This window comes from Triticum aestivum, chromosome 6D, assembly GCF_018294505.1.
Source record: "Triticum aestivum cultivar Chinese Spring chromosome 6D, IWGSC CS RefSeq v2.1, whole genome shotgun sequence".
NCBI classification, from domain to species: Eukaryota; Viridiplantae; Streptophyta; class Magnoliopsida; order Poales; family Poaceae; genus Triticum; species Triticum aestivum.
In genome coordinates this window covers 126,395,668-126,422,467 of record NC_057811.1, presented here as the reverse complement: position 1 = coordinate 126,422,467, position 26,800 = coordinate 126,395,668, and the positions used below count along the sequence as shown (strand labels likewise).

The window sequence follows — 26,800 nt, the reverse complement described above, 5'->3', positions numbered from 1 at the left end:
TATACACGTATCACTATATTAAAAATACATAAAGTTCCTTTTCATATTTACATCCTTATTTATTTTTGTTGTTTTCCCTCCCAGCGCTGATTTTTTATCACCGGTTTTCCCTTAAACCAACTCAATTGTCCCACGTCTTATTTGCTTTAAAAAACAAAATGAATTTTTTGGCAAATCAATAAGTTCTTAAAAAATAAATGTTTATCATTTCGGGATTACAACAGTTCGGATTCCACCGAAATATGCAAAATAAGGTTGAACTTTTTGACCATGGTCCTGGGCAGAAAATGGGTTGTAATAAATTCCTTAAGAATTAGCAAATGGGCTGCAAATTATTAAAAAAAAGCAAATGGGCTCTATGTTGTCTGCCACAGATTTGGAGGCTGACTTGTGGGCCTACTAAGTTCATGCGTACACAAGGTTTCTTAAAAAAAGAAACTTAGTCAACAATCAACTCTACCGGCGTCAGACCGTTAGATGTCAATCTAACGGCAATCGTGCTTCTTCAGTCTCTGATCTTCCTACTCCAGTCGCCCAAACCAGTGCCGGCGGAACCGCCTGTTCCCGCCTCCCGTGGCCGGCTGTGCTGCCGGGCGGGCCTCACAGCCCCACCATACTCGCATCCCTGGCCTGGCTATCCCTCTACTCACCCACACCTCCTATTATTTTCAGGCGACGGCAGCCGAACCAGTCAACCCTCGTACTCCCCACCGGGTGGGCAACCACTGTCGAGTCTTCCCCGGCTCCGTATCGTTCCCTTCCTAGGCCTCGTCGTCGTCCACCGCCCTGGTGCTCTCGGCGCGGCATGGTCAACGTGGTCAACGAACGACATCCATCGGAAGTAGACTGTATGTGGAGAGGCTGACAGCTGGGTCCATGACCACACACAAGGAAATGCCTCCTTATTACGCGTAAAATAATGATTTCTCCACCTGACAGCTGGCACCCACCGGAAGGGCCTCTGTATTTCGTGAAAAAATGTTCCCCCCGCTAACAGCTCGGACCCACCAGCTATATCTTCGCACGCAAGGAAATGCCTCCTTATTATGCACACAAAAATGAATACCCCTACTAGCTGGGACCCACCATAGTGGGAGGCTGACTTGTGGGCCTACTAAGTTGACGCGGACGGAGGACTTTGTCAACTTAGTCAATATGAACGATTCTAGCTCCAGTGACCGTACGATGTCCATCCAACGGCCGTAGTGCTTCTTCAACCTTTGGTCTTCTTGCTCCAGCCACCCAAACCAGCGCCGGTCGTGCCGCCTGCTCCTGCCTCCCATGGCCGGTTGTGCTGCCGTGGAGGCCTCACCACCCCCTACTACTCCCATCGCTGGCCAGACCATCCCTCTACTCACCCACACCCCCTATTATTCTGCGGCGACGACAATCTCACACCGCAGCCGAACCAGTGAACCCTCGTACTCCTGTCCGCATGGGCATCCACTGCCGCGTCTTACCTGGCTCCGCGTCGTCCCCTTCCTAGGCCTCGCCATCGTCCACCGCCTTGGTGCTCTCGGCGCGGCGTGGTCAATGTGGTCAAGGAACGACTTCCATCGGAAGAGTACTGTAAGTGGACAGGCTGACAGCTGGGTCCACGGCCGCAGGAAGGAAGTGCCTCCTTATTACACGCAAAATAATGATTCCTCCACCTGACAGTAGGGACCCACCGGACAGGCCACCGTATTTCGTGAAAAAATGTTTCCTTCCTGGCTGCTGGGACCCACCAGCTACATCCTCGCATGCAAGGAAGTGCCTCCTTATCCTCCCTGACAGTCGGGACCCACCTGGTCGAAGCGTACGTAGCGTTGTCATTCTGGTCGCGAACGTGTACGTAGATACTGGTCGATCGGTCTGTCTGCAGGCTGTAGCGATGAACCGTGGCCGAGTAAGGAAGGGCACATGTCGTAGTAGAGGCGCGCACGTAGTATGTCACGCAGTCCCATTAATATCGTGTACACGTATGTACAACCAGGGTGCAAGAAAGTAAATACGGCCACGTATGTACATACGGGCGGGGTCTCGAATGTCTACTCGCGCATACGTACGGCTAGGGCTCGTGTACATGGAGAGGCTGCGACGGTGTCCTGTTCATCGGCAGCCAACCGGCTGGGTCGGAACGAAATGCGTCGTGTTCATCGGGAGCCAACCGGCTTGGACGGAACAGCCGATCGAAACGAGGCCTGGCGTACCGCAGAACGGAGGAAACAGCCTTGTGTTCCACTGCCTACGGTTGAAATGGGATCCTGTTCACCGAGAGGGGTGTGGCGTACCGCAAAACGGAGGAAACTGACTTCTCTTGGACCTCCTACGGTCGAAACAGGGTCCTGTTGATCGGGAGGGGTGTGACGTACCGCAAAACGGAGGAAACGGACTTGTGTTGGAGCGCTACAGTCGAAAAGGGGGTCCTGTTCATCGGGAGGGGTGGCGTACCACAAAACGGGACTCTACGGGCTACTGTTTATCTCCATCGTCGACCTCCTCCAGCCTCCACGGGCTACTATTCATCCACCGTCGACCTCCTCCAGCCTCCACATGCGACTATTCATCCACGGGCTCCTGTTCATCCAGCCTCCACCGCGCGCTCCTCCACCGGCTACTGTTCAACCAGCCCTCTCCATGGGATCCTGTTCAGCCACCCCTCCACGGGCTACTGTTCATCCAGCCCTCCACCGGCTACTGTTCAACCAGCCCTCCATGGGGTCGTCCTGTTCATCCAGCCCTCCACCGGCTCGATCGATGGGGTCCTGTTCATCTAGCGGCAGCACCACAGATTCCTGTTCATCCAACCCCCCCCCCCCCCACTGGGAACTGTTCATCCAACCCCCCCCCCCCAACAACGCTCACTGTTCATCAAGAGGCAGCAGGTTCGATCAGCTTCAGTTAGCAGTAGTAGCGAAGGAATCGCTCGATCGGGTTCAGTTAACAGCCAGATCGATCGATCGCTCGGGTTCAGTAACGCGTAGCCTGCAGTGCAATTGTTCGGGTTCAGTAGGCGAACGCCTCGCTCGGTTTCAGTTAGAGCCCAATGCCTCGCACCCACGCGCGTACATGTACGAGAGAAACACGCATCGCTCGGCCCCCGACCACCCACCGTAACCGGGAACTCCCCGATATTTTCCTCACCCTCGCATCTACCACGGTTTTTTCCGTCATGGACGGCCCAAAGAATGTCATGCAGCTGCGTCTCCGGCCCGCCCGGGATGAAAAGCTCATTTTCTGTCATGATTTTTTGTCATAGAAGTAGGAGCCCCACCACATCTATGATGATACCGGATTTGTCACAATTATCGTCATAGAAGTCTCATAAGCATGACAGAAAAAAATCGTTCGGCCCAAAATGTCACGGATGTGTCTTCTTTTTGTAGTGGCATCAAGATATCCACCCCATATATGGGATGTGTTTGGGGGGTTCCTGCTTGCCCGGACATCTGAGCCAAGTTTGCCTAGTGCGGTTGCGTCGCAATTTTCCATCTGGACAGTGACCTGGCAGACCGCCCAGACGTTTGGGCGGATATGAGGCTCCGGTTGTAGATTCTCTAACATGCCAAAAAAAATTAAAGCGATATTTTGTTGACAAACGACATCATCCCCTTCTTTGCCTACTGTATAACTACAAAAGAGAGTAACATTCTTTTTTCTTACAGAAGAACGCTTCGTCAACCGGTTGTCCTCCCTCCCACCATGGCCTTTCGCCGGTTTCCCCGTCCAACCAGTATTTTAGTCCCACCATGCCCTTTATTCACACAATTTTTTCGTACGTGAATCAATCACCTTAATTTACTTACTTTTTGCACCAATTAATTCCACCTTAATTTACTTACCAAACATTTATTTACACAATCACAAACATGATTTGATAATTACTTATTTACACAATCATTATTTTATGACCAATTAAACCACAAGTTAACAAGATACTAGAATATGTATTTCTCATTGCAACGCACGGGCATTGTCCTACAGTATTTAAAAATAAGAACCATAATCGAGTACTAGTTCGTTTAGTCTATCTTTTTTTTTTGCGAATGAAGTCTTATCTTTTCAAACCAATGGCTCCCACAAATAGCCATCAACAACTGTAGTTTTATCGCGAGAGGAGCCAAGCGCCCAGTAGAGACGTCGGCCTCGACATCACATACAAGAGAGGAGCGAAGCCCCCGGTAGAGACGTCTTGGTTGCGGTTGTGTGGTGGTGGCAATGCCCATTAGTAGGAATAATGTCTCCCACGTTCTACCCCTGTCCCGATGGTGCATCTAGCATCGTCAGAGGGCGTGTGAAGGTGTGTCTCCATCGGATCTCGCGGGGAGTCGGCCGGTCCTTGTTTGCGATGGATCTATTTGAACTCGGTCTTAGGGCCATGGTGGCACGATGGATCTCGACCCTTGCCAGCGCAGGGGGGGGCTCTGTTTTAGTTATTTCTTCGTGTTTTATTAGGGTTTGCGTCCTGCTCAATAAGACGCTCCCTGAAGATGGAATAAAGTTCTCCCCACCTAGCCCTCGTCCCGATGGTGTGTCTAGAATCGTCGGTGGGCGTGTGGAGGTATGTCTCCGGCGTATATGTCCTTGGTGGATTTGCTCGGATCTGATCGTAGTTCGTCTATGTTCGTGTGTTTACAGGTTTGAACCTTTCGATCTACGCTACTCTTCATCGGGATGGTTGCTACTCTGGTGCACAGGTCCTATGAGGCCTTAGCACGGTGACTTCCCGACTGTCTACTATAACAAGTTTTGCCCGTCTTCGGCGAGGGTGGGGCGATGGCGGTGGCGCGTCTTTGGCTCGCTTCAGTGCGCTTGTAGTCGCTGGGTGGTCCATAGCTCTGTCGTTGTTTGTACTGCCATGATTGAAGATGAATAGATTGAAAGTTTCTGAAAAAACAAAAAACGAAACACACACACGCACAAAAAGTTACATTTTTGCTAAAGCACATCTAGATATGCCCTAAATATTGCACATATAAGCCCTATGCCATTGATTTTACGTGAAGACTCGTGCAATCATTTTCTTTAGTCTTTTTCTCTTTTTTTCTAGTTTGATTGAGTCACTTAGATGTGCACTAACTAGAGCACATCTAAATATTGATGTTCTCCGAAGCGAAACATCGGCGCTATCGCTGTCATGTTTTCGCACCTTCGTGGTAGATCGATCCTGTTTCCCGCGCGGCCCGGCGCGTCGTACGTTACGTGGAGGCTACCAGACGGCATCTGCCGCGCAGGCCAAACGGTATCCAGCGTACGTGTAGCCTGGTTTGCCACAGAATTATTTTCCGTTGCAGCACAGGTGGGAAAGCAATAAAAAGCAGGCGCCGTCCGTCCCTCCCACCAACCGTCCCCATCCCCATCCCAGCTCCAACGTTCACGTGTTGAGGGAAGCGAAGCGCTTCGGGACACACATGATCCTCGCAACTGCAGCAGCAGCGGCCCACTGGCACCACAGAGGCCTAGAAAAAGACACGGCGACGAGTCCCATTGTTAAGCCCATCCGAAGCCCGGAGATGCTCACCGTCACCGGCACTAATCGACACCGGAAGCGTCCAGATGCTCACTGTCACCGTCACTAGTCGACACCGGAAGCGCCCTGTAAACGCAACGCAACGCATGAGGCGTGATTTAAGAAAAGCGAAAGGGACGGAGAAACACGTTCTCCAACAGTCTAGGTCGTTTTCTTTACTATTTCCCCCACCGCGCTTGGAGTGCACTCCACACGTTGCTCGCTGCTCGGAGAGAGGTTCACACGGCTGCGGTTGTCTCGTCGCCGTCTTGGTCTCCCCGTCCCGGTCCGCGCGTCGCGGTTCTCACATGACCACCGGGCCGCGCTAGTTTTCACGGTAATTGCCGCTCGCTTTCTCTTCTCCGCCGTTTCAGCGGGGTCTCTCTGCCGAGTGGTAAGAGACCAGCCAGCGGCCCCGGCTCATAAATCGTGTCCCCGCTCTCTGCCTATCCTCTGCGCCAAGATTTGGTTTCTTCCTATTCCTCCCCACCTTTTCAGCATTAACTCATCTGTTGGCTCAGGCGTGGCCATGGCCGTCGTCGTCTGCGTCACCGGCGCCGGCGGCTTCATCGGCTCCTGGATCGTCAAGCTCCTCCTCGCCCGCGGCTACGCCGTCCGCGGCACCTCCCGCCGCGCCGGTACGGTTCCTCTCTCCCTCTCTCTCTCTCTCTCTCTCTCTCTCTCGCTCGTTGCGTCTCTTTGTCGCCCCGGATTCTTAGGCTGACGAGTTCTTGGTTGCGCAGATGACCCCAAGAACGCGCACCTGTGGGCGCTCGACGGCGCGGCGGAGCGGCTGACGATGGTGCAGGTCGACCTGCTCGACCGGGCCAGCCTCCGCGCCGCCTTCCACGGCTGCGACGGCGTTATCCACACCGCATCACCGATGCACGACACCCCCGTGAGTAGCGGCCGCTCAGTAGTATATCCTCCTCTATCTCCGCCGGAATAAAGCTGACGGAGGCTGTGTTGTTTGGCAGGAGGAGATCATCGAGCCGGTGATCACCGGGACGCTCAACGTGGTGGAGATGGCCGCGGACGCCGGCGTCCGGCGCGTGGTGCTGTCCTCCACCATCGGCACCATGTACATGAACCCCCACCGCGACCCGGACGCGCCGCTCGACGAGTCGTGCTGGAGCGACCTCGACTACTGCAAACAAACCAAGGTCAGCCACCGATCCAACTTAATTTATCCACCCGATCTTTGCCTGCGACCCGCCATTGACGCCACGAATGACGGCAGAACTGGTACTGCTACGCCAAGACGATCGCGGAGCGGGGCGCGTGGGAGGCGGCGCGGGCGCTGGGGCTGGACCTGGCGGTGGTGATCCCGGTGGTGACGCTGGGCGAGCTGCTGCAGCCGAGCATGAACACCAGCACCAGGCACATACTCAAGTACCTCACCGGCGAGGCCAAGGCGTACGTCAACGAGTCGCACGCCTACGTGCATGTCAAGGACGCCGCCGAGGCGCACGTCAGGGTGCTCGAGGCGCCCAACGCCGGGGGACGGCGCTACGTCTGCGCCGAGAGGACGCTGCACCGCGGCGAGCTCTGCCGGATCCTCGCCGGGCTCTTCCCGGAGTACCCGATTCCCACAAGGTACAATATATACCGTCCTGCATTCTTCTTCAAACGAATGCTCCAAATTAACTTCGGACCCCTGTTCAGCCGACAGTTAGATACGCAAATGAGCAACAAGATACAATAGATGATTCTTCCAAATTAAAATAGCAAGTAGAGTACTATTCTTCATTCGTAGCACTGAATTAAGAATAGATCTTTCCATGACTGTGCTAATGTTTTTACACAATCTTGCTTGCAATTGCTCCGTTGATAGAATCTTTCCACGAATGTGCTAATGTTTTTACACAATCTTGCTTGCAATTGTGCCGTTGATAGAATCATTCCACGAATGTGCTAATGTTTTTACACAATCTTGCTTGCAATTGTTCCCTTGATAGACCACAAGTTGTTGGTAGTTACCTGTAACTTTCGTAAAACGAAAGCGATGGCTTTGCTTCGCCTTAAAGACAAAGTGGACTGGGTTGAGATTCCATCCTCAACTTTTAAAGCTTCTCACAACAGACTAGCTAAACAATGACTTAATTAGGTGGGCATCTTCGGACAGTGACAGTCTAATCCTTCACTAACCTGTACAGATGTAAGGACGAGGTAAATCCGCCAAAGAAGGGTTACAAGTACACCAACCAGCCTCTGAAGGACCTTGGCATGAAGTTCACCCCTGTGCAAGAATACCTCTATGAAGCGGTGAAATCCCTGCAAGAGAAGGGATTCATTCAGAAGGCTTCTGGCAACAAGGTACATACAAACCATAGCATCATATAAAACCATCTCAACATACAGCGCGATCCTATCAGACCTTGCATTTCGAACATCTCAAGTTACTTCTAGAGGAGTTCGAAAAAAAAAGGTTTCTTCAGAAAGGAGGGAGGATCAAAATAGAACAAGCACATGCATGATAGCATTGACACTCGTATCATTAGCAGAATGATAAAGGGCCATCATCATCCGCAAGATGCATTTGACCTGCTACTAATTTGATCAAACACGCATTCCTGATGTGCCGTTTCTGAAGATGTATGGCACACATCGAGGTCCTCACTGCGTCATCAATTTTTCGTTGCAGGGGCTTGCTAGTAGAGGGAGTTCGCCGCCTCAAAATTCAACGGCGCCCGTGTTTATGTCGAAACTTTGATGGGCTTCTGCACAAAGTAACAATGCAGTTCGCCGTCATGTGAATTGTAATTCATTTGATTAAGTGATATGTTGCTGGACAGTTCTTGTATGTGGCAAACTGCCAACTTTGTGTAGTAGCGCCGTGTTGCCTGGAACAGTACACCGCTACAGAGCAACTTCAGTGATGCATGCCAAATATTTTCCCTGGTCGATGTTCTTCTACCACCACCTAGTTGTTCACCTTGTCTGACTCAGCGGGTACAAAAACCCGATCAAGTTGGCACTTGGCAGCAGAGCATACAAGCGTGCCCTCTTTGGAGTCTCGTTCGGAGAGTGATGCTGTTTTGGCCAACTTCTGCTTGTTGTTGGTCGTGATCTTGTTTATGCGCTTTCTCTACTAACTCCCTCTCTGATCTTGTGTATGCATACCTATGAAGTCAGTTTCATTCAACACACAGATTAGTCATTCAGCCAACGAAGTGCTTTCAATCTGATGAAGAATCAAGCATCGCCTGTGATATAATCGTTGCATCGTTAACTGAGCCATAACTTCAAACTGCATGGACAGTTTGCTACAATATCATTAATTAAGCTATGTACTCCCTCCTTTCCGGGCTTAATTTAAATTTTTTGCTACAACATCATTAATTAAGCTATGTACTCCCTCCTTTCCGGGCTTAATTTAAAAATCTCTTCAATCAAGGTAAATGATGGATGGTGAAATTAATTCCGTAGTTTGTAAACGTACTTAATTAGTACTCTCTTTTTCTTAAAAATTTATGTATACCGATGCATTAATCACTCCACATGCATGCATGACCACTTAATGACCAAGAACTTCTACATGCATTGGTGAGTTTTTTCTTCATCCTTGCATGCAGTGAGTTAATACAACTTGAAATCTAAACATGTGATGGTAAGTAATAGAATTGAGACTTATAAAACGGAAAAACAAACTTTTTAAGATGAGTCCTATAAACCGGAAAGGAGAGAGTATATGTTTTGCATGTGGAAGTTGACTAGCACTTCGTTGGAGGAGTTTTGCTATCATGCTACCTTTTTTATAGAATCCGTATGGGTTGAGGAAGACCGTAAGAATTTTTTCAGTACCCAACAATTAACACCGTACAAAGAAAACTATAACAAAACATGCAAAATCGTTTCAAAGTTGCATCAAAATTACAACATTTTGGAATATGATAGTTTTGCATGCTGTTATTATACCTCCGTAGTCCGTACAAACCGTGTGTGAAGGACTCTTCCTGCTGACGCATAAAATCAAACCTCAACACGTTCAAACAAGAAATAACCCCATCACTAAAAATGCTGATGAGGCAGCTTCTAAGATTGTTCAACATATACTCTTATACCAATTAGCTGTACGTGTATACTCTCTTCCTGCCGAGTGTATTTCCCAGCTAAGATTATCATCATGAACACAAGTGCATGTCAGTGCATACATGCACGACACGGCGGCACCATATGCATGCATGGTGGGATCGACAGCGCACGCCTAGAGGCAGGACAAACCTGCAGCATGCAGCAAGGCTACGACAGTAGGCGTGATGCCTCCCATCAAGTGTTGCAGGTGAGGCAATCGTACTGTCATGTCCTTCTTTCCGCCAGCATTGGAACATGATGATCTGATTCTCTTTTTTTGAACGTGTCGACCATGGCTTAACAGTTCACGCCAGGTCCCGTTGTCACAAAGGCTACCAAGGATCGACACAATCAAAGAAAAAAAGAGGCTGTCTGTGGCTTCACTGAAATATCAAGAGCACAAGAGGAAAATGTGTCGCGCTGCATGCTGCCGTAATTTGGTGCTACTGATATGCTCCCAACCTCGGCAAAGTGATGTAATGGATCTAATAAAATCCCCAGGAATATAACAGAAATGGATTTATGATTTAATTACTCTCTAGTGTGTATTCGATCTGCAATGCACACTGAAGAAGAAACTGCACCCCGAAGAAAATCTGATTCGAAAGGAACCTCATTATTATTATTTCTGCTTCTGTTGGTACACCTTTTTTTTCAGAACCTTCATTATATGATATACCATAAAACTAAATGCATACGTTTAGAATTTTCCTGATAAGTTACACCAGTTGCCTCCCAGAGTTAGTGGTTTTCAAATACATATGCATTGAACAAAACAGACCAGGAGTTGATTTCAATGGCTTATACAAAGCCATACACATTCCCCACTCGACATAAATCCAAAACTAAATAAAAATGGAGGAATTATTCTAACCATAGTTACGACTAATACCATATATCATGAAAATGGCTGGAGAGTGGATGCATGATGCACAGGTCTTTTATTACTAGCTAGTTCATCTTCAAAAAACTTGTACACACAGTATACTTGAATATAATCATAGGGAGATATGAGTATAAAATTCAAACAAAAGTAGCTAAAACTATTTGCTATTTGCTGCAAACTATATCAGATTTCTTCTATGGGCCAGAATTCTTTAGAGATAGTACATTGACATATAATTAGCTGCAATAGGGGTTCCAAGGAGCCATCTTGCCACTGAGTGTATGGTAAAGTTACATGTAAGATTCATTATAAGAACTTCATTTACTGATGTAAAGCTGCCCCGGCCGATGCAAGCTTTCTTTGTTTTCCCTTTCATTCCGCATGTGACTTAGCTTGTTACATTTTTTTATTATTTTTTGTGGATTTTCTCTTCACTGGATGCAGATGAGCCTGGCCTCAGAAACGGATATTCATTAATAATATTCCACTACAAATGAAATGAGCTTTGTGTATCTTTTTTATTATCTTATTCATTCATGTGTTCACAATTAACAGGGTGTTCAAATACGGTTTTCACCAACCTATGAAAGCTAGCCTCATCACTGGCAAAGAGGAAATTCAAACTAGGGTATATCTGCCTGGTTTTGGCATTGTCCGTTCCAACACAGGAATGAATACCCCTAATCATATACTTTCTCCGTCCCAAAATAAGTGTCTCAATTTCGTACTAAAGTTAATACAAAGTTGTACTAAGGTCAAGACACTTAGTTTGGGACGGAGGGAGTATATACCTAAGAGCTGATCCTCACTATTTCTAATTATCTCATCATGCATGCTTCGACATCCCACATCATCAAAGTTGTTGTAGCCGTTAGATTTACCAGCTTGATCCACTAGCATCCATATGATTATGCATGAAAATCCTCTACCACGAACATGCATTAGTGCATTCTAAGTGAATTTTAAATCACATTGACTTTAATTGTGACGTGCACAACTTTTCATGTTAACATTTTCTTTTTCTTATGCAAAATGTTCTCAAGTAGTTTAAAACTTAAGAACCAAATTAGTATTCTACACAATATTTGGAAACTATATATCCAATTCCGTGGCAAACACGCAAGTATTCTACACAATATTTGGAAACTATATATCCAATTCCGTGGCAAACACGTAGCGTATCATCTAGCATTACAAGTTGTTTACTTACTCTCTTGTAATTATAGTAGGACAACCCTATTTTCCTTAACATAATAGATATCTAGTTTCTCACAGTTATTGCCTTTTATCTATCTATTTGAACTAATATTCCCTAAACTTGAATTAGGTGAATACTCCACATCTATAAGTTCTTCACCCTTTGGAAGAGACTTTCTCCCTGTTGAGCTACAAACAAAGGTGAGGACATTTGGAAGCTTACAGAAAATTCCTGCTACGCATCCTCTGCGTACTATGCCCAATTCATAGAAGGCTGGGAGAGTAGTCCAGCGCTTCTGCTACAGCCTTGTTTGTACATAACTTTATTTTTCTTCTCCTTAATCAGTGAAATATAGCAAACTTCTGCCTTTGTTTAAAAATAAGAAAATACTGTACACACAACGAAAATATTTATTCGTAAACATAATGGAAGAAATGGAAGAGAACATGAGTGCAACGACATGCATTTCCCATGTTGGATGGCTTATGTAAGGTTAGTTACAATAGTTGAACATGCGTATATTCTCTTTCTATATGTACAATTATACACCTCTCTAAATGTATGCCATTTTTATAAGGCATATTTTGAACAACACATAGATTATGTAATAAGAGTATCTAATATTGGAAAAGGCACCAGAGAGAGTGACAAGATTTCATTTTTAATTAAGTACTACCTCAATCAAAATATAAGACATTTTTTGACACTATAACAGTGTCAAAAAACGACTTATAATTTGATACGGAGGGAGTATCATTTAAAGGTGAGAGAACAGTATTGTCTGGTTAGTTATATACACATGCTCAAGAATGTTCTGTGAAGAGAATGAACTCAATAAGGGAAAATTTGAGGAATGCCATTAACTATATAAGATTCACAAGTTATAGTAGTTATGAATAAGATTGCAAAACAAACAGTTTTTTAAGACAATGCCCATCAATCGATGTGAGATTTGCTAGACCCTGCGATTCAGGCATCAATATCGTGGTGGCTTTTGAAACAACAATTGTTGATCTCTAGAATTGTTAAACATTTCCCGAACTAGCTATATAGCACAGCGACAACACATCAGAGCAATCATTCACACTCAAAATGCAGATAATTTCTTCAAACATGCGACATATTAGCAAATACTTCCTGATTAAATTACTATCGTGATAGTCTTCGTTATCTACTTCTGATTTCCAAGATATAAACTACGAGTCAGCTCAATAGTAAATATTATGTACTCTAAAGAAGCTTCAACTGAATTTAGTGGTTCCATAACTTAAAATGGATGCAATACAGAAAATCACCTTTTATATATAGTTCGAAAGCATGCACATTTATCTACAAGTCGAATTATAAACACAATTTGCCAGTAAGACCCTAAGGACGACTACGGTTCACAGTCTAAAAGTTCTCCCTTTTACATCTCTTTCCTTCAGGAAGCATTCAAAAAAGGTAGATCAAAGATGAAATAAGCCACAAACCGATTTAGAATTACTATTTTTGAAGCAAGTAAAATAAACGCTACGATATGTATCTCGCCGCATGAAATTGGGTGACAATTTTCAAGGCGAATCTAGCATGATAACTAAGATACTCAGATTAGTAAACTAGATTATTTAATCCAACCACAGCTGAATCTGCCATAATTTGCACAAATTGTTAACTTGGCCACGTCGCACATATGCTTTCCACATATGTAATGCTATCTTGTGCTTTTATATGAGGACATATAGGGGAAAGGGACGATAAAGGAAACATATGCTGGTTGAAATTTGTGAAAAACAAGGTGAATCTGAATTAGATAGAAATATGGCCAACATGAAGTAACAAGGTAGCTAAAAACTAATGCGCTTATGAGTAAGGTAGCTAAAAAGATAAAATAATAAGAACTTTCATAGTGAAATGAAGGAATGAGAAATAATACATCACATCAACACAATGGATCCACAGAAATAACTACATTTTTATTGAATCACAGAAAACTAAAACGTAGATAGCTAGAAAAAACTGCCACCACAAACAAACTTAGCAGGAGGATGTTGACAATTTAATGATTTACCATCGCTTGGAAAATGGGTCTATGCATATATGTTAGACTAACAGTTAACTTGTCTAAAGTGTGCATCACCTTGAATCACATCAACCAGATCATTCAAGAGATTAGGTTATACTACGTGTCACCTATTTCTCCACGCAAAGTGATATGGCTGTGCTTAGGTAGGTTACTAGACGCGTTTCAGATTCTTCTTGGCAAGTCTGTGTTCAACAACAAGCAAGATGGACTTTTTTTTCTAGAACTGAAGAACAGCTTCAGTTAACCAAGCACACATATTAGTCATCTGGAGATCTATTTTTATCAACTTCTCACTCATAGACCAAATCACATGTATGTCAAAGCAAGGAAAACTAAATTGTATAGAGATGCAACCAATAACACATCTTAATGACACCAAAGCAGCTGCAGTTCGCACCATCAGAAGGAGGCACCAGATAGTATAACCAACAAAAGGGGGCTAAAGAAACCATGGGAGTGGTACCTTGTCCAAATTGATGGTGCAGCTTGTTACGTTCGCTATTAACATGATGCTCTTATCCTGGAAAAAAGAATAATGGAAGAAGGATCACCGGTGAGTAGCAGTGAAATCACAAACAAGGTGCAAACCAAAATATAACCAAGGAGCTTTCATCATAAAAAAGAAAACAAAAACTTGAACAAATCAAATGAAAATTAAAGCAAACAGACATAAGCAAGCCCCCATCAGTAAAACTGCAACAGCAGGAGTTACAGTGGACCCTTTTACAGCGTGTGTGAGGAACAGGAAGGAGAGAGAGAGACCAAAGGCCAAAGTGAGAGAAAGACAAGAGGCCTAACCTAAGATGCAAACTAGATCTGGCAAAAGCAAAGTGAGGCCACCTTCCTTGCCAAATATAGCTCATCTCTTAGTTTACTCCATGCTCCATTTTTACCCCAACAAGAACTTGCTGAAGCCCCACCACCATGGCTAAAACCTGCTTCCATGGAAAACAAGGCAACAGGAAAGAAGAAGGGGGTTGTTAGGGTGAGAGAGAGAGAGGGTGCATGTTGCAGTGTACCGGCAGCATCTCCATGATTCAGCTCCCAAGGCGAGTACAACTGCAAAGGGAGAAGATAAAACAATTTGGGGATGAAAAAAACAAGTAACAAATCCAATCATTTATTCCAGTACTACAAGCCTACAGCTGCCACTCCTTACAATTACCACTAGCATCCGTATCACTCTCCTCGGTAGTAGTTCCCAGGAGCAACTTGACTGAAAAGATCAAAACAACAGAGCAATTTATTTTATTTTATTTTTTTGCGTGCGCACACATCTAAAGAGATAAGGAAGTGGCATGGTAAAGTCGGAGAACAGCCAGAGTACATGCCGCATGCGTGTTCTGTCTTTCTTTTGTGGCTGAGTTCCTCTCATAAGCAGGGGTTAACCTTCTTTTTTGTGTGGAAAATTATGAACTATTGAATTGAAATTGAATCAAATTAGTTCTACATACCCACCAGTGGATCTGAATGTAACGTAAACTCCTGAGAGAAAGAGGCTGACAGAAAGAGGAGTGAGCACGCGGCGAAGACGGCATACATGTTATGCCGGCATCACGCCATGTGCTCACTCTCTTCTGTCAATCTCTCGAGGGCCTCCCCACACCAGGAGCTAACATTACTTCACAGATTGCACAACCGAAGAACAACTTCCGACACAAAAGCAGCAAACAACCCAAAAATCCGAAAGGAAACCCAAACAAAACCTCCGGACGCAACAGGAAATGGGAGAGATTTTTTCTTCTTGGATCCGGTGAGCGACCGCCGTACTGGAATTGAAAGGAGAGGTGGTGAGAGAAAGGGCTCTTGGCGTCTGGTTTTGGAGCAGAGGAGATGGATGGGATAGGTGGTCGTACCTCCAGTGCTGAGCCCTCCCATGGTTTTAAGTAGTACCGGGAGTAGTACCCATGCTGCTGCTGCCAAGTAGTAGTTCCAATCAGCAACAGTTGACACCACAGTACGCATATTTACTTAATTGTCGATAATATTATATTCTTTTGGCAGTCGTACATAGTACAAATATCCCACCCAAAACGGAATTAAACCTAGCACTGTTCATAGTATGGCAATACTCTAGCTAGTATCTCAAACGAGGCCCTATAATTTTATGTTTTTAGTCCATTTTCTTTCTTTCTTTTTTTTGTCTATTGGGAATTAAATCTGGATAAATCAAGCTACTTTCCGCCAACGAATTCACACAGCCAAGAGTATCTGGTTTGATCTCATGATCTCCTGGCTGGCTATCGTGTATACCATAGAATAAAAGGATACTTATCTGCAACTGTCCAGCATCCATGAAACCATCCAGGATGGTCCCTCCGCTGTCTATGGTTTTTGCTGCCCCCTATCTGTTTTGTATATTATACACTGCCGGCATTGACCGTCCTACATCGATGCAAACCAATGTGTAAGAAAACATCAAGGAGGCTAATCAGCTATAAACACAGTGGCAATAATATATAAGAGAGATGGAGATAATTCAGATTGGATTGAGCATGAATAGTTGAATACCAATAATGCTAGCAAACCACATACGTACACACCTGAAAGGTGATGCAATGCAACTATACTGTTCAGTTGTGCCCAAAGATCAAAGAAATAAGCCACATATTCTCTTTGCATGTCTTGATCTTCAAGGGTACAAACTAGTACATCTTGATTTTTGAGTGGTCGGATATTCAATATTCCACATACCCTTGTCACATAGTTCATGGGCCGATGTTGACTTAATTAACTATGTGCTGATGCCATTACTCGTCACAATCCCTCTCTTATACTCCCTCCATTCCATAATATAAGAGTGTTTATGACATTAGTGTAGTGTCAAAAACTCTCTTATATTATGAGACAGAGGGAGTACATATTAACGTATGACTCAGCATCATGTACAAAAACTCTTCGTAAAAATCTAAGAACTTGAATGAAAAACGAGAGATTTGCCAGCATAAATATGAAGAAAGGCATAGCCTTCATCGTGTACCCTCATGACAAGATTTAAAGGAAGCAAGGTCACTTCTCATCCCCTCCCTCTTCAAGTTGACGAATATACTCCCTCTTCTATGAATCCCGGCGACTAGAGACATTCAGTGGCTATCATCGGCAAACAGATAAAAAGGAATATCATGAAATACAGATAAAAAAGAAAAACACAGCCACCTCCCGAGTTAACATGTGCATTCTCTTTTTTTTATATAAGTAGGATTTGTACACAAACAATCAAGGAAATAATTATTAGATTTAAGTCAAAATTTCAGGCATGTTGACCTAATTATTATTCTTTGAAATGGACTTCATACATTAATTAAGAAGAAAATTGTCAGTTAAGTCACGAGAACCAGGCGAAAACCTATACAAACCTGACCACATTGATCTAATTTGGTGTATTGGAAAATTTCAAGTGCCAAGGTAAAGGCCCTTCGGCCTTCTGGATTGTCCACTCAAACTGCCGCCGGCCCTAAATGAATTGTCATTCGTCGGTGGGCGGTGGGGAGAGACCGGGAGGTACTCATGATTTTAAAAAATAAAACTAGAGCGGTAGCGACGCATGCAAGCTTCCTGGAGGCACAGAGGCATGTGAATCTTCATGGACACCTAACGATCAGAAATCTAATTGGACAAAAATAAAAGGTACTAGTAGTTGAGTGTAGCAAGTCAAAAGAGCACTTTCAAGATCTACCACTGCTCCTAGTCCATCCCATGTTTAGTCTTAGTCACTACTGACCAGTTTGATTACGATCTATACTATTAAAGAACATGGTTAAAGAAAGCTTAGAAAATTGTTCTTTCAAAAAAGTCTAGGATATTACCTTAATTAATGAGCTGATGTTACATCCTGAAAAGGACAGAAATTCGCTTTCATCATTTTTACAGAAAAACATTAATGAGAGAGAGAGAGAAAGGGGAGAGAGAGAGAGGTTACCTTAATGCACTGCTTAGTGATTACTGGCAGTCATCAGTGCGTGTGGTACCGCAAGGCATGCCCCGATGCGATGTGGTCGCCGGCGGTAGGCCCCAAGACGTTATCTTGTAGTGCCTTTTCCCATCATCCAATAGGAGCAGCCATTTTCAACCCCCCACGGCCGCGAAAGGTGGCATGCCTACGCCCTGGTCTTCCCTCTTTCCAGTAAAGAATCCGGCCGGGAAAAGTAAAAAGAAAAGGAACTAGTGTGAGGGCAAGAAAAATCACCTAGAAATATATAGAAACGAACTATTTTCTCTGCGTCTCGTTCTCGAGGTGACCCTCGGCAGTGGTAATCGTAAACAGCAGGCCGTGTCGGAGAGATTAGGAACGGCGTTGTCGAGCCTTGATTGGCCGTGCTAACGGTGGGCCCACGAGCCCCAACCCTTTACGTGGCTAGGTGTGAGTGGTCACAGGTGTGTGGGGCCTTGCTGTCCGGCCTCCCAGAGGGCTTGGAGCCTCGTCCTGGGCAGTGCGCGATGGCGGGTAGAGTGGCCGCAGTACAGCAATGTCTCGGTAATTTATAACTTACAATCATACCCTTGAGAATGGGTTATTGTCAACGACCTCCCTGCCTACGAACAGTAACGTCTGTCTGGATGTTTCGGAGCACAACAAGTTGATTTAAAGAAGTTAATTGCTCACAAAGAAATGGGAATATTTAGTCTAAATACCCTCTTATAGAAACCAGCGTGACTTCTGCAGCTTATGGCAGCCTGATGGATTATATCTTAAGCCATGCCATATGAACAATTGATAGTCTAAATACCCTCTTATAGAAACCAGCGTGACTTCTGCAGCTTATGGCAGCCTGATGGATTATATCTTAAGCCATGCCATATGAACAATTGATATCTGCTGATATACAACTCTTCTTGCAGCTTGTACTCTCTCCATCCCAAAATATAACGCCATATATTAAGGCATGAAATATGTTCTTCATATTGCATTAATCTCTCAGTATTTTTACTCTGAATATTATTAGGTCTCATTAGGACAAACCTTTGACCAACAATTACATTATTAATATGTAACTTTTGTGATACAAAATCATAATCACAAAGATATCTTCGAGTATGAATCTAATGATGCCAGTTTTATGTCTCATAAATTACATACTAATAGGTAATTATTGGTTACGCGCTTGTCCCCACAGGGCCTAATTTGCAGAGTAAAAACATAAGTGAATATTCGATACCATAATGTTGTAAAAAATAGATAGATTTGGTCAAACTTTACAAAAGGTGGACTTAGGACAAATTTTATTTCTTATATGGAAATGGTGCAGTGTATTCTTATTATAGCTAAATGAGTTGTAACTCAATATGTTCTATGAGATAAAAAAAGGGTATAAATTGACTCTGGTTCCACGCTATGAGTTTTGTGTAGGTTAAAATACAACATATCTCTTTTTCGTCAACTATTGGTCGGGTCATTGTAGTGGGTTGCCATTGTAGTGGGTTGTGCTATATTTCGTTGTTTTACTTCAAAAGAAAATCATTTTCTTGCAATTCTTTCCTAATACCGCTTATAGAGGGGGGAAACACCAGAAACTACACATTTATAGATCTATCACAACCCACTACAATGGCAATCTCCTCATTCCGATTATCTTCACAGAATCATTACTCGAAACTTTCCCTATATGTCTTCCCCTAAAGCTCCAACAAAACATGGCTTCCTTTATAATCTCCCACGTGGTGCGCCGGAGCTCATGGTTCCAGGAACTCCAGCCCCCTTCCATGTTGGGCCACTGTTCCCTCATGCACTGGAGTCATGCCTTCCCTGATCCCTACTACCAAGGCAGCCATGGCCAACGACTATAGTTGATCGGAGCAGGGAGGGCATTATGAGATCTTCTACTCGGCATACCCAGCAGTGGCAGGAGAGGTTCATGCGATAGCTTGATGATCGGATGTTAAATGAACAGAGTCCGAAATCTTCATGGATTAGATTGCCCGGTAAACCTCATGAACTCACCATAGGTGTTCTTGCAATCTTGCCTTTACTGATTTGGGACACACCCCCCCCCCCCCCCCCCCCACATGCATCAAATCTTGCATTACATATACTAGTATATCTTACGTTCCTAAAGTGTGGCACCAAATTTTGATCGTTTAAAAAATAGTTAGAAATGCGTATGAATATACAGCCTAGAGGAACGAAATGAGATTGGATTGTTCCTCGGTTGAAAAGAGATGCCTTGAGCAATCAGAGAAGCACTTTATATACAAATTTGATCTTTACCGATCTCTTGCTACCAGAAAGGAACTGAACTGGCTTGCCCGAAAGAATGGATTAGGTTTAGGTAATATATTGACAAAAAATGACAAAAAATGCCATACTTACTATATGAACCAAACAGGCCCTAAATTTCATAAGCTTCCATATAACACTACTAAACCTGAATAATTTGAGTACTACCAAGTGCGGAGTACGACAATCAACAAGATCACACCGCATCTGAATATACTAGCTGCAAGGTATAGAGATTCTCTCTTGTTAATTACTAGAATACTTTCAAGGAATCTTCTCCCATATGCATCGAAAAGAACATGTCGCTCATGTACACTATAGACCTCGGAGCAAACTTTGAAAAGATTACATCAGAATCAGCCATGATTTAGATTGTTTATTTGGATGTACATGCACGTGTCAATTTTTCTGTGGCTTGGGTTCTGGATGTACTATGACATTTCGTTATGAACAGTAGTAGCTAGACACTGACAGATGCCAGGTACTAGGATCGTATATCTTATCTACACATAAGCAAACAAGTACAAGAGTGACAGCTCGCATGTAGCTGCATCTGAGATGACAAATCCGAGTTCGATCTCATCTCATCTGTACTGCATCTTGATTGTAAATTTTAGATAACTAGTACGCCTTGATTATTTTCCTTCATACGAGGTCTTTTGGTTCTTGTATTTACTTTTTGCTAACTTGGAGCTTTCGCTTAGTCCCAACTACACTATATTTTTCGACAGATAACATGATGATGCAGTATGGAGCCCCGTTGTTCTAAAAATAAGAGGAAAACTAGCCTCCCCTGATTGTTCAAAACGAAATTCAGTTTATGCGATTTTAAAGTAGACACTGAACTAAACATCTAATTAAGCATACAAGGTAATTATTTCCAAAATATTATTTTTATCTTATTTACCACATAGATTTCATGCAGAATTTTCAGAACAGCATATTGTATGAGTAATTGTTGATAATACGGAGTAAAAGTCAATTATTTACATACCTGGGAGATGCAAATGTCAACTCAGAAAATATCCCGACTAAACCATTAAAATATGGATGCTTGGGCATGAACCTTAGTGTCCTCGAGGATAATACCTATGTGAATATTACATCTAATTGTATCAAAAGAAGTAATCAGAATTATTGTATAAATTTAGATGGAAATTTATGTATGTATTAGCAAGCAAATAAAGCTTAAATAATACTCCCTCCGTTCAATATTATAAGATGTTCCGGTCAATATGGACTGCATACGGACAAACACACCAAAATGCGTCTATATACGTCTGATTCGAGAATAAGTTAGAACACATCTTATAATAGTAAACGGACGGAGAAAATACTATGGAATTCACAGTCCATCAACTTCGAGGTAGAACTGAAAAAAAGTGAAAATTAAAGTCATTGCTAGAATTTTGATCAATTTGCACGCAAATTTGATTTTTCCTCTAAAATTACACACTGCACATAAAAAGGTAAAAAAAACTATTTAGTGTGTCGTCACCACAAAGAATTATTTTATTTGTGGTTCCAGCTACTACAGGTATCAACAGCTTGCACCAACCAGCGCTGCTATGGTGCGTTCCAGAACAGTTGTGACAATGCGACCATACATTAATAACCATTTAATCTAAAAAAACCTCACAAGGTGTGAAGGAAATTCTGTAACTATCTATCAACTCTGCTACAATGCCAAATGGAGAGCCTACTCGCTAGAACTCATCATGCAACAGTTACTGTAATATGTACGCACGGATAACAACACCATCAGTAGCAAGAGTTAAACAATTAGGAAAGCGGGAAGGACGTGACAAGTCAAGCTTGACGTGACAAGTCAAGCTTATATCAGACGAGACTGCATGTCTTGATGCATCTATCCTGTAGCAAAACAAATCACAGTCCCATTTAATTAGAATCTATGTAGCGAGCACTGTTGTGAAACAGTGATGCATGCATCTCGTGTTCAGTACCAGGAACATCTGAGGCAGTGCAGAAGCTAGTTGTGTCTATCCTTCACAATTTTTTGTATCTGGAATAGATTTATACTCCGGAAATAGACATATAGCTTCCTCGCACTGGTGGGTTCGCCCACTTGCGTGTTGTGTAACCTGTGACTGCAAAGGTGTTGCAGATGTGACTGAGATGGCACTTGCAGGCCAGCCAGCATTTAGATAGACCATTGAAGGCGATGCGGGACCAATCTACTGGTCGAGAGCCGTTAGATGAATTCAGAGTCATCCGGGTACAGTATGTTTTTTGTGCAACAGAATAACCACACATCCTTTGACACCTAGGCAATCTCTTTCCCGAAGAGAATAGATGCAATGTCATGTTGTGATAGCTCTTTTTCCCATCGTAGTCGGTAAAGCAAAAGATAAGAGAACAAAGCATCTAGTAGCTTGTAAGATCAGCGTGGCCGGCCGACTGACCAGACAGATCTTGAAAACAATGGAGCTAGCAGGATAAGTGATGTAACTGACAGTGAAACATGAGGCACTGTTAACCAAAGGAAAACCAGCATTACCTTGCCCTACCAAGGCCACTGCTTTGGTCTGATCCCTCTTTTCCGCAGCGACACAATTTGTTGACACCTGAAACTTTTACGATTCTTCCCCCCTGCATTCAGAAGAGGCAGCCTTCAGAAGACGACCGTTTTGACATGGAACTGAACGGCTATCCGCAACAAGCTAGGACCACCGGCAAGAGGGGCATGGGAAGGACACTCACCAGCGATCCATAATAAAAGGTCGGCCTAAATGTCACGTGAAGATTGAATCTCGCTGAGTGCCCCGCGGAACCTACATGCGCCAATTGCTACTGCTGCACAGACAAGTTGTCAAAGTCAAGTCTGGTGCGCCACACCATAATTTCTCGCAGGACCTACACGAATGTCCGACCCCTCCCCTCCGTGATTCTATGGTATGGGTTCATTGCTGCGTTCTGGCACTCGACCAGATCAGCAGTAATTCACGAGAGGGTCTGCTAGCTGGTTAGCTGGACCATGCACTGTTCCAGAATCAAAGAAACAACTACTTGGAGGACGTGATGTCTCAAATAAACTCACAAACTACCTTGACTTGCATGGGCCCATGGGACCAACTTTCCTATTACTTGCAAGAGGGAGTAGTTAAGTTAACCTTAGAGTCTATTGAACAATGCAAATACCAGCAGGACAATCTACAGTCAGGTTGATTTACGCAGAATAAATTTATGTGGTGTCAGCTCCTGAGCTAAATGGTCTTGCTGACATATAAGCTTGATTCGAGCAAAATCAACTTTTATTGATATGATGTGTGCAGAAGAGGTACAAGATTCATCTAGACTCTAGTACAACGAGGACACACACAGTAGGACGAGGTTGCCACGTTCGTTTGCGGTCCACAGTTTAAAGTCTTCACAAACATCGCTTTCTTTGGGTGAATCAGTGCTGGCTTTAATAAATATATTAAAATTAAAATTCACAATTTACAGATCGGAGCATTTGAATGCGATTTATCCAGTTTGAAAAGTCTCATCTTATGAATGTTTGGTCATTATCGCTGATTTTCATACTTAAGACACAAGCCAACCATGGTACAATCTGTCCTGAACACGCTTAGATTTTCCAAACCACCACTAAATCTTGCAGTGTTAATGCCACTTTGCAGGCCTGTCTCTCCAAGCATAGGCTAGCTTGTAACAACAACAACATGGCAGCTTCTGATTTCTGATCATTTTGTATGACTTCAAATTTTATGATTATCTGATTACCTTCCTATATTAGCGAATAGCAAGTACCAACTGCCAAATAGGCAGACTAAATATGACACAAAGGTCCAATCAAAATACCTATACAAGCACCAACAAGTGGAAACAAGATCATATATATAACCTATGTGAAGTAGATAATAAACAGGAGATAGCGGCCGTAGATCAGTGCATATAGAAGATCAGTGCAACATAAAATCCTACGTAAACATACAGGATTGGAATAAATACACAGGGATCTACAGAATTATTAAGTTGTAAAAGAAAAACTAGAGTGATCAAATCCCGTACCTTGACTTCTCATCTTCCTGCACACAGTGGCCGAAACTGTACCTCCGCAGCTTTTACTTTATAACAGCCTACAGCTTAAACTGTAAGCGATGTTTGGCCCAGCTGCACTGCAAACCTGCACAGACAGCCCCTACCTCTCCGCCCCAGGCTCTAGTGACGCTATAATTGTCCTCCATTATCCCCTTCCAACTGTCCTTCATCTCCTACCTTTGGCATCTCCAACAAACCACATTAAATCTCCATTCTTATCTCATCGTCTTGATTTCATTTTAGGAAGATCTCCACCACTTAATTTTTCTTTGTTGACTAATCTGTCTGTTCCAACAAACGTTTGAAATAATGGCAAGATTTCAATAACTATTTCCCAATCAAATAGAATGAAACATTCCTTATCGTAAGATAGAAAAACAGAAATTGAATTATTCGCTTTCTTCCGTCAAGCAGTTGTTTGTTTTCTGGAAGAATCAAATATTCATACACCATTTGGAATGATAATTAGAACTTTAGTTGGGTGAACAAGCTATTTGATGGCCATGGCTTTCAACGGCATGGATCACACACACATGGACAACATTTCTTACTAAGCATTTTAACTGATATTACCAGAGTAGTTACATTCCCTGAAACACTCATTTTAACTTATATTGGTGGCTACTATCAGCGCATGAACTCTACAGTGAGACATGATTGGGGAGTTGGCATCAAATGGATTCACCGATTCAAGGCAAAACGGAAGGCTGTTGAGGTGATTCAGTAAAAAAAAATACCACAACAACTCAGCGACATAAACATAGCGCAACAGCTATGCAAACAGGATTTCATATGAGGCAACTGCAATAGAGATTCACATGTATACATTCCAAAAAATTATCAGAGCTGTGTGTAAGATATTGCAATTGACTCAGGAATCTACAGAGCACAGCATGAACAGGTGATAACTGCTCAGATTGTAGATGATGATCAGACACTTGATTGCTGAGATTGCAGAAACAGACTCCAACATACTGATACAGAACAGGTTACGGGTAACTGCTCCTGCACATGCCTACCAGTTCGACATAAAACTCGCTTCGTACCAAAGGATGATGAACAAACCCCGACTCAGGAGGATGACTAATCAAAGCTATCAATCAAATGATCATAACGAAGCCGCACGTAACTCTGCAGGCCCAAAACAAACCACAGGAAGCCTCAATTCGTAGGCAGAGGCGCACAAAAATGCCGGGACGGAACCACGAAGCTAGCATAAACAGCGCCGAATCAATCACCGGCTCTCACGAACCTGAACCGTACGAATCGCCATCGGAAATTACCAAGCGACGCCCCAATTCGCCTCTGCCATCGCACGGTGTAAGCAGAGAGAATCGACTAGAGCTAGGGGGGAGAGGCTAGGGCGGAGCCAAGGAGGTGGGGGTGTCTCGAACCTGCTAGGGATCGCGCGATGCCGGAGAAGGACGACGCGGCTGCGCGAGGCTGTGGCGATGGAATTCGCGGTGCTCTGCACCTCCTCCTTCCTCCATCGCCGCAGAGCGGGGAGACGAAGCCAATTTACCTGGGCTTTTGGTGTGGAATGCTGCGTCGGTGGACGGGCCGAGGCTTTTCCCTCTCGAGGGCGGTGGGCGGTGGGCGGTAGTGGATTGGCGGCAGCGACGGGAAGTGCGGGGAGGGAAGGGAACAGGGAGAAGCGGCGGTCATGTGATCGATTTGTGATGGGCTTAAAGTCTGGCCCTATCGGGGCTTAATATGTCCTGGACTCAGATATATGGGCTGCACCTAAAAAAAAGCAAATATGGGCTTGGAACCAACTGGGCTGTTCGTTAAGATAACGCAACCAGTACTTATATTTCTTTTCGAGAAGTTTCTAAAAAAATCTTTTCGAGAGTACACCATGGCGTACCATATTTTTAGGACGCCGATAACGCCCACACATATGGCATACTAGCCATCCGCCCACACACCGTGTGTGGCATGAGCAGGCGGCAGCCCATACGGGCAGTGTGTGGGCGAACATTAGAATTGCCCATACGTGTGGACGCAGCTGCTTCGTGCCACACGCCCAACAAGTACTACTCATCTCCAGCCCGCGCGTATGGCACGAAGTAAAAAATGCCCACACGTCCTGGCGCAGCTACGTTAGGTACCCGTGTGATGATGATTTTTAGTTGCCATCCGGGATGGCACGTAGTTATTCGGGATGGCAAATGTAGTTGTAAAAGCATGTCAACTATATCTGTTTTGGTTAACTATAGTTGCCATGTCTAATTTATGGCAGTTGCCGCGTGTAATTAAACCATAGTTGCCGTGTGTGATTAACTACTTACTACATATGGTCAAACAGTAGTTGCCATGTTTGTTTACCTAGTTGCCACGTGTGGTCCAACCACAGTTGCCATGTATGGTTAATCACAATTGCCATCTGTGTTTATCTGGTGGCCACGTACGCGCAACTGCAGTTGCCGTCTAGCAACGTATCATAGTTGCCATGTGTGTTTACCTAGTTGCCACGCGTAACTACAGTTGCCATCCAACAACGTACGAGTGTCGTGTGGGCGAAAAGCAGTTCGCCCACACGCGCGTGGATTAGGTGTTGGCTGTGTGGGCAGAAACTAGTTCGCCCACACAACGCAGCTGACAAACCGCTTGTTGCGGGGCGTGTGGGCGAACTCTCCAACGCCCACACACCAGCCTCGTCCTACGTGGCACGTAAATTCTGCCGTGTCAAGATTCATGTAAACTCAATTGGACGGTGATCCACGCGTTTGGGAGAATTGCAAAACTATCACACATGTGGGTGTTAGTATTTTCATATTTTTATAAAAGGCATGAGACAATTATAAAAA

General features: G+C 44.2%; 1 protein-coding gene and 1 long non-coding RNA gene across 9 annotated transcripts; one reads left to right on the top strand and one right to left on the bottom strand.

Moving 5' to 3' along the window:
• Window positions 1–5,638: 5,638 nt before the first annotated feature.
• On the top strand, window positions 5,639–8,395 carry LOC123144051 (cinnamoyl-CoA reductase 1). Of its 3 annotated transcripts, none has more exons than XM_044563067.1 (7): window positions 5,639–5,828; window positions 6,013–6,129; window positions 6,235–6,389; window positions 6,469–6,654; window positions 6,732–7,087; window positions 7,648–7,807; window positions 8,136–8,395. In XM_044563067.1, exons 2-7 carry the CDS (start codon window positions 6,021–6,023, stop codon window positions 8,202–8,204), a joined length of 1,035 nt encoding a protein of 344 aa, XP_044419002.1. In that variant the 5' UTR covers window positions 5,639–5,828; window positions 6,013–6,020; the 3' UTR covers window positions 8,205–8,395. The 3 variants fall into 3 exon arrangements, with proteins under 3 accessions (XP_044419002.1, XP_044419003.1, XP_044419001.1); XM_044563068.1 differs by having other exon boundaries at window positions 5,798–5,885; XM_044563066.1 differs by lacking the exon at window positions 5,639–5,828 and having other exon boundaries at window positions 5,892–6,129.
• Window positions 7,204–25,636, bottom strand: LOC123144052 (uncharacterized). Of its 6 annotated transcripts, XR_006471238.1 has the most exons (11): window positions 25,385–25,633; window positions 23,961–24,275; window positions 22,650–22,742; window positions 22,447–22,538; window positions 20,923–21,017; window positions 17,634–17,830; window positions 17,521–17,546; window positions 15,571–16,099; window positions 14,178–14,234; window positions 7,640–8,614; window positions 7,204–7,511 (listed from the first exon to the last, which is right to left on the bottom strand). It is a non-coding gene; the product is annotated as an uncharacterized lncRNA (long non-coding RNA). The 6 variants fall into 6 exon arrangements; XR_006471241.1 differs by lacking the exons at window positions 7,204–7,511; window positions 7,640–8,614; window positions 14,178–14,234 and adding exons at window positions 14,682–15,483; window positions 16,695–16,804 and having other exon boundaries at window positions 25,385–25,636; XR_006471242.1 differs by lacking the exons at window positions 7,204–7,511; window positions 7,640–8,614; window positions 14,178–14,234 and adding an exon at window positions 14,682–15,483 and having other exon boundaries at window positions 20,923–21,034; window positions 25,385–25,636.
• Between the last annotated feature and the right edge of the window lie 1,164 nt (window positions 25,637–26,800).